The 8,456-nt window shown below is 30.6% G+C and overlaps 1 protein-coding gene across 2 annotated transcripts; it reads left to right on the forward strand.

Annotated features, from left to right (window-relative positions):
* Positions 1–1,901: 1,901 nt before the first annotated feature.
* Positions 1,902–8,209, forward strand: WNK5 (with no lysine kinase 5). 2 transcript variants are annotated; one of them, XM_006576074.4, is made up of 7 exons: positions 1,902–2,988; positions 4,228–4,493; positions 5,346–5,569; positions 5,681–5,838; positions 6,333–6,660; positions 6,757–7,119; positions 7,583–8,209. In XM_006576074.4, the coding sequence occupies exons 1-7, from the start codon at positions 2,914–2,916 to the stop codon at positions 7,999–8,001; spliced, it is 1,833 nt and encodes a 610-aa protein (XP_006576137.1). In that variant the 5' UTR covers positions 1,902–2,913; the 3' UTR covers positions 8,002–8,209. The 2 variants fall into 2 exon arrangements, with proteins under 2 accessions (XP_006576137.1, NP_001237474.1); NM_001250545.1 differs by having other exon boundaries at positions 2,914–2,988; positions 5,346–5,560; positions 7,583–8,001.
* The last annotated feature ends 247 nt before the right edge of the window (positions 8,210–8,456 follow it).

An 8,456-nucleotide genomic window follows, 5' to 3' on the forward strand; every position in this document is an offset into this window, starting at 1 on the left:
TTGATCATTAATAAAAATAATTTTTAATTAAACTTTACTTACCTCCTAACCCAATTCCAAATTAATCAAAGTCCATTTCTTCAAATGAATCGAAACGTTAAGAAAAAAAATAATAGTATGTTATTTGTAACCAAGGCATGTTTTGCCAATTTACAATAAAAATTGAATTGAATATATATATATATATATATATATATATATATTATAATTAGTAAAAATATCATCAAACACGCAAATTAATTGTTGTCAAGTTCAAATTTTAAGTGTGTAAAATTTGAAAAAAAAATTATGATTCATAATAATTCTACCTATTTCAAACAAGATTGTATTGGGTGATACTTAAGTTAGGTTAAGATTTTTCTAAAAGAAAGCTCAAATAAAACATTAAAAGATATCATACAGTAAAAATTAGGTTTTGTGTTAGTTTTTATTCATATAATATATCTTTAATTAAAATTAAACTGTTTTATATAATATTTTATATGTTTTTGGTCCCTATTTTTAAAATTTTTCTATTATTGGTCTTTAAAAAATTATCAATTTTACTTTTTAAACTTTTTCTTCTTTTAGATTTTTTATCTTTATCTTTAAGTATCAACATTAAATGATGATGTAATAGTCATATCATTAGCCATACATGAGTCGAGACATCTTCACTATTTTGATGAGGTATCCTTGCATAATTTTTTTTTATAAATTATTATTTTAATTTTTCATTTTTCACAAAATTTACTTTAGTCTCTTAGTATTTTTTGACCAGTTTAATATTTTATCTTTTCATCACAAAATTCACTTTTAATCCTTCAATAATATTTTGACCCATCTTACTTCCTCATCAACAATGTTTGTTATTATTTTTAGTCTTTCCATCCAATATTATTGTTAATCAATAATGTGATAGTCATGTGATTTTTCATGTGGGTTACTAATTTGATGTATCAATCATATGTGGTAAAATATTGTCAATTCAAGATATTTTTTAGTTGTTTTAAGGTGTTGCAAATTTTTTGACAGTATAAAAATGCCAAAACAAGGGATTTGAAAGTTTGAAAAAAGAAATTGAGAAGATGTAGTAAGCGAAACAAAAAATCCACAATACACAAATCAACAATTCACTTGAAAGTATTTGCAACATAAAACATTGTCATCGTGGTCTAAAGTGACATTAAGCCACTAATGATGGTGAGTCAGATCTTTCTGACAAATATTAGTTATTAAAAAATTAATAGCAGATATTTGATACCTATTTCATGTTAAAAAAAAATAAGAATATATACACATGCCTGTAAAAAAAATGTTATACATACGCAGTAAATATTTTATTTGTTTGGGTTCCATAGAAGATATATGTTAGTTCTTAATAATGTATAGCTTCTCAAATATGTGAAAAAAATAAAACAGATTCTCAAATTACCTACGCAACCATCATTAGAACAATTGCATTGACAACTTGATACGACTACAGTTCTAGTTTTTGTGTGAGAAAACGACTGAATTATTCTATAAAAACTGTCTATGAGCAGCAAGTTATGGAATTTTCAAGTGAACGAAATTAAGATAACAATATATAACAAGAAAGGTAAAAACGAGATCAAGTTATTGGTAAGAGTAAATCTTGATGAAATTAGTACTCTTTTGACTCTTTTCAATAATTATATATATATATATATATATATATATATATATATATATATTGTAGTTATATAATCTTAGAGTTAATATTTATTTATATTTTTAAAAATATATTATATATTAAATTTAATTTATTTAATGAAATACTAATTAGTTTTAAAATCTTAATAAAAGTTATATTTTCTCAATACAAATTTTTAAACTCATGATTAGATTAATAAAATTTAATATATATATATATATATATATATATATATATATAAGAAGATGTTCCTGAAATAATTGATACTGATTTTTAATTTGGTGTATAACTACACAAACATTGACTGCTCTGCAATGAATTATTCATTCTAACAAGCGTAGACTCTTCTATATTACACCAACCACTCTTTTTTCCTCCATCCACAGAACCAAATCCACAAAGCTTGATTGTGGTTTTGAGATTACACTTCTCTGATCTTTTCTCTCCAAAATCAAGATCAAAATCTGTAGAACCCTTTTCCTCCTTAGATTCTCTCTCTCTCTTAATTTCTAATTATATCTGACTTTTATCCTCTCACATCCACAAATGTTTTTCTCAAAGAATGTTCGTAGATTCTTCAAATTCAGAGGCCAGGTTTTTTGCCCATGTCTTTTATACTGTCTTTTCAATTTCTGATAACCTATTCACCCTCATCAAACTCTCTTCATCATCATCCACAAGAATTTTCAACCAAAACACTCATTAGTCTTTTGGCTCAACACTCAACAATTTTCTTTGGTGTGACCTTATTGCGGGACAACACACAATAATCATTGTTCTTCTTTAATAATAATCCATACAACAAACACAGTTTCCTTTGTCTCACTACAAAAAAAAAAAAAATCTCTCTCGATCAAAGGAGTGGCACCCTCTTGTTGTTATTGCCACTCTTCCTATATATTTTAAGTCCTTCAATATACACACTAAGATTTGTTCACAGGTTAAACACCAATGGTTCCCAAGCACTTCTACGAGCTTTCATGTGGAGTTGTTGAAATGGCTTGGATTATGCTTAGTGTTGACTACTCACGCCTCTTGTGGCAATTGTTTGGTGTCTTTTCTTACGAGAACCATGAATGGAAGCCTCGGATCATCTAGGACACACCCTTCAGTTGAGTCACATAATAGTCACATATAATATTTAATTTGTTGCTAAAATTTTCAATACTAGTACATAGTTGTAAGTTAGAATTCTGTGAAAGATATCTGTGCCGGTTAAGTTAGAATTGTGGTTAGTGGATTGAGCCACAAAAAGAGCCATGTACAAGGGGAGATTTGGAGGCAAGGCTGAGCTTGGATATGTTGAAACTGACCCTTCAGGTCGATATGGACGTGTAAGTGTTTCTCATTGATTCTTATTTCTGCTTCCTGTTTTGTTAATGGATCATTATGTTTCTGACTAATTTGGTCCAATATTCAGAATATGGTTATTGAGTTGGAGGGATATGTGAGTTGATAGATTGATGAAGATGTTCTCTTGTTTTAGACTTAGATTGAGATGCGTAAACATTCATGTTTGACTTTGAAATTATAATCACCTATAATACTAAAACAATTAAAATTAGTGAAGAAACAATTTATAGGTATTTTTTTTTATAAAAATATCACTAAGTTTTTGTGATCTCGGTATTAATGGTAAAAAAGTACTTTTTGTTACTAAATATTATCATTAATTCTTAAATTCTTTAAGTCTTGAAATTATAAAAAAGAATTTTTAGTCGTTAAAATTAATCATTTTTTGCCATTTTAGTCTCCTACTCATTTGTTCATCATTCAATTTGTCTCTGCCTTAAAAAACAAATTAACATATAGTTGTCAAATTTTTGGATCAAATTAACAATAGTTGTCAAATATAGGGATCAGATTATCAATAGTTGTCAAATTTAGGGATTAGATTGATTTGTGAAATGTTAGGGATCAAATTGGTCAATGATACTAATTTTAAAAATCAAAATGATTGTTAATTATCAAGGTGGGGATTATTTTTGCCTTTTTATCATAACAAAAATTAATTTGACAGTTGATATAGGAATTTCAAGAAACTAAATTGATATTTTCTCTGTTTAATATTTTTACCAAGTTAGTCTGCCCATGAAAATTGGTTTCACTCTCTAAGTGCCTTTTGTTATTGGCCAGTTTCGTGGAATTACGTAATGTTTAACTTAATTATTTATTTGCTTAAAAAAGGGAAGATTTTTCTTTTCCTAATTTTTAATATTTCAGTTGCCGTCTTATGATTAAGTCAATTTATTATAAATAAAGAAATTAATTAAGCACCATATGTTCGGTTTTGTCCTTTACCAAGTCCTGGGTTTATTTTCGTGACGCACCACCTTACTCACACAGTGTTATCTTATTATCTCCCTAATACACCAAGGGTCATTTTTAAAGGAGCCAAATTGAATGGCCAAAACTATGTTACACATCCACAGTTAAGTTTGACCACTAGTGCAAACTAGTGGCACATGTAAATTAATCTTATTTATCTAGTTGCCTGGTTGGTGTTAATAGTATTAAATTATTAATTATTAACTAATCTGTATTATTATGTTTATGTTTATTGGTTGGTGTAGTTCAGGGACATTCTAGGCAAAGGAGCAGTGAAGGTAGTGTATAGGGCATTTGATGAGGTGCTAGGAAGAGAAGTGGCTTGGAACCAAGTCAAGCTTGGTGATGTGTTTCATTCACCAGATCTACTTCCGAGGCTTTATTCAGAGGTTCATCTCCTCAAGAACTTGGAACATGACTCTATCATGACCTTCCATGATTCTTGGATTGATGTCCATTGTAGAACCTTCAACTTCATCACCGAATTGTTCACCTCTGGCACCCTAAGAGAGTAATATAATCAACCATTACTTGTTAATATTTTCATATATTTGAACCCTTTAACTTAATTGGCAATTCCACATGAATACAGTGCTTAATCGAATCTTCAAGTTAATACTAAAATAACATCAGCATAGACTTTATTTTTAGAGAACATAAGTTACGTATGTATATAGGAAATAAACTCATACCTAAAGTGATTTTTAATTAGTTAATAGTGTAAAAATCTCTACACTAACACATATAATTAAATTCTTATTTTAAAGAATTTTTTTTAGCAAAAGAGACAAGATATTGTAGAAAGGAGGTTGTCATGATCCCAACTAAGTTGACACCGGACAACCAACCACCAAAAGGCATATCAACCAAAATTTAAAAGACAAAATATCTAGTCTCTTAAGTATTTTGTTTTGCTGTTTTCTCATCATAATTAGAATTTCATTGAGATGAAATAATACTAATTCTGATTAAAAAACACCGCTAAAAACATTCAAGAAACTGTGTCTAAATTTTGTTCTTATTTTAATTCTAATTCTTGGAATCCAAATTCTTTGCAACATTCAGTTTTTCAGGCATTCTGTAATTTAGAATTGTCTGATGAAGATCAAACGGTTCATATTTTATCTCAATAAATAAAAGTTTAAAATACACATTTAAGATCTGATTCGGCAAATCTTCATCCAACTGTTACAAATACTGTGACTGTGAACACATTTGACGGCACTGAATCCAATTCCTTCATATACATCTTAAATTTTCAATTGGTTTTTATAAATGTTGTATCCATGTAAAAATTACTCTTAATAGACAATTTTACTTTTCTTAGATGAATGTATACATGAATACTATATATGTAATGTAGGTATAGAAAGAAGTACCAGCGAGTAGATATAAGAGCAGTGAAGAATTGGGCACGCCAGATTCTAAGTGGCTTGGAGTATTTGCACAGCCATGATCCTCCTGTCATACATAGAGACCTCAAGTGTGACAATATCTTCATCAATGGCCATTTGGGGCAGGTCAAAATTGGTGACTTGGGCCTTGCAGCCATTCTCCGTGGCTCCCAACATGCACACAGTGTCATAGGCAATTCCTCTTGCTCTTTTAGTTGGTACCTAAATTATCAATGATTATTAGTAATCTGAGCTAAAAAAATGTGTCTACAAAACTGAAGTTTTTGTTTTGTTGAACCTTCAGGTACACCAGAATTTATGGCACCAGAGTTGTATGAAGAGGAATACAATGAGTTGGTAGACATATACTCCTTTGGGATGTGCATGATTGAAATTTTTACTTCTGAGTTCCCATACAGCGAGTGCTCCAACCCTGCTCAGATATACAAGAAAGTTACTTCGGTAGGCTTTATTAATTGGACAGGCTATACCTTTTTTTTTTCTCTTAGCCTGTTAGGATCAACTTTTACATTTCATATAAGTTAGGATTAACTTTTCTTGCCCTGCTAGAATCAAATTCCATTTCACATAAGTTTAGGATCAACTTTTTACAAACTAGATTTTGCAAAATTAATTTTAGTTTAAAGTTTAAAGTGAAGTAAGTTAAGTTTGAAAAAATTTAACTTAAAAGTACATTTTTTAATCAAATTTAATAACCCCAACAAAAAAGTTATGTCCTTTCACTATTAATAACCCCAGCAAAATACCACTTGTCAACTACAGCAAAAGCCTTATCTGACTGAGTGAGGTTGGTTACATAAATCATACCACGCCATTCAATTTAGTTAAAGACTAATATTGATATATACTATATGCTTAGAAGCAAAATAATCATATACATTTTTTTCCCAATACAAAAGATTCATTTCACATACTTGATTGATTTGATTCAACAGGGGAAGCTGCCAGAAGCGTATTACAGAATCCATGACTTGGAAGCCCAAAAATTTGTGGGAAAATGTTTGGCAAATGTCTCAGAGAGGTTGTCAGCAAAGGAGCTCTTGTTGGATCCATTTTTAGCCACGGAACAACTAGACTCTCCACTTCCTAGCCCAACATTACCCAAAAAACAAACCCCCACACTAAATTTCACTGCATTACTAGCCAAAGAGCTACCTCCACCAAAGAGTAACCAAACAAAGGACACACACATGACAATCACTGGATCCATGAATGAAGAGAATGACACAGTTTTCCTTAAAGTACAAATTTCTAACAAAAATGGTATGCACATAAAATTTCAACACAAGATACTACTACTATTAATAATATTTTGTGTTACATAAAGTGGTTTGCTTCAAAGTTTTGTTTTGCATGCAGGGCAAAAGAGAAACATATTCTTTCCATTCGATACCATAAACGACACTGCCATTGATGTGGCAATGGAGATGGTTAAAGAACTGGAGATTAGTGACTTGGAACCATTGGAGATTGCTGAAATGATTGAGGAAGAGATATCAGCTTTGGTCCCAACATGGAGGGACTGGGGCAGTGCTAAGTATCAAAAACAGCATAGTTTTAGCTATGAAGAAGAATATGATATGAGTAACCACCACCCTTTCTTCTCACCAACTTCTCGTTCTTCCTCTCATGCTTCACTTCCAGTTTTTGGTTCTTCTTCCTACAAGAATAGTTCCCACCATCGTGAGAATCATTACCCTTTTGCTCAAGATTGGCCTCAAGGTACTCCTCCTCTTTCAACTCGTAATACAAGTAACTTTTCAACTTTGATTCTTTAAGAGTTGAAATGTTGTTTAGTAAGTTTATCTTATAAAAAGAAAGTAAAACATCAATTTGATTCTTCAAAATTGAAACCAACTATTAATTTGGCCCTTTACACATAAAAACATCTTTGATCCCCAAAACTCACCACTAGTTAATTTTATCTCTAACATTAGAAAAATGTGACTAATGACTAATGAATGGAAATAAAAATGTTTTTTTCATAATATTAGAAACTAAATTAACTAATGGTTAGCAAAATTAATGATTAAATTTACATCTTTTAATAACAACGATTGATTAGTGGGGTCAATTTCTATTTCTAGGACATAGTTGATGTTGTACTCAAGAAATGCTACTACTATTATTTTTCAGTGCAGGTAAAGAATTTGATTTCAACATAACTTTTGAACTATTTTTGCAGATGAACTATTCATGAATGATGATGCGAGCTCACAAAGCTCAATGAACTCCTTCAAGTGTTTCAATCTCAATTGCTGCGACCCCGGCAATGAAGATGAGCATGATCCAACTCTAGCACTAGGAGCAGAACACCTTTTCTACACACCAAAAGGCAATGAAAAGTACACAAGATTTTGTCCTAGAGAAGAAGTGATGGAATCTGATTTCACCAAACAGTTTTGCAACATGAGAATGGATTCTCACAGGTGTCATGGAATGCACAGGCTAACCAGGATCCGTTCCTTCGTCGATCTGAGGAGACAGCAACAGCAACGATCACTGGTGGAAGAGATTCACAAGAGGAGGATGTTCAAGACGGTTGGTGCCATTGAGAACATTGGATTTCAGGATCCAGAAGGAGATGGATGTTTTTCTTACTGAAACTCCATCAATCTCCATAGGTTCCAATGCTCTTTTTCTTTTTTTAATTTGTTCTTCTTTGGGGTGTTTATTAATTATTGTATTGCCTTATGAAATAACATGTCCGTGAAAATTTGTGTACCATACGGACTCATCTGAATATTGCAAAGTAAAACTTGTAATATATTTTAATCTATGCTTATGTTAGGAGATGTTTGCTTGTTTGTAAGACTTTTCTTTGTGATATTTCTCTTTTGCATGTTGAAATATGCATTGCCTTGAATTAGGATTGGGTTTATGTCGTGTAGATTGTCCAAATCTTTATAAGCTCTACTTTGATCATATTTATAGTTAATTTAGGATCTCAACACAGTGCAAATGATGTTTTTTAACCCAATGACTAATCTGTGACAGAGAATTTGATTGACCACCTTTAATAGAGTTCTTTTTTTTAATTATGTTTTTCTATTTATAAG

The sequence above is a fragment of the Glycine max genome, chromosome 3 (genome assembly GCF_000004515.6).
Source record: "Glycine max cultivar Williams 82 chromosome 3, Glycine_max_v4.0, whole genome shotgun sequence".
NCBI classification, from domain to species: domain Eukaryota; kingdom Viridiplantae; phylum Streptophyta; class Magnoliopsida; order Fabales; family Fabaceae; genus Glycine; species Glycine max.

Excerpts from the sequence above, each read along its gene's own strand:
- WNK5 (XM_006576074.4), top strand. The coding sequence starts at position 2,914 with ATGTACAAGGGGAGATTTGGAGGCAAGGCTGAGCTTGGATATGTTGAA. Across the intron at positions 5,839-6,332 it reads TATACAAGAAAGTTACTTCG|GGGAAGCTGCCAGAAGCGTA; the intron begins GTAGGCTTTATT and ends TTGATTCAACAG. Across the intron at positions 6,661-6,756 it reads ACAAATTTCTAACAAAAATG|GGCAAAAGAGAAACATATTC; the intron begins GTATGCACATAA and ends TTTTGCATGCAG.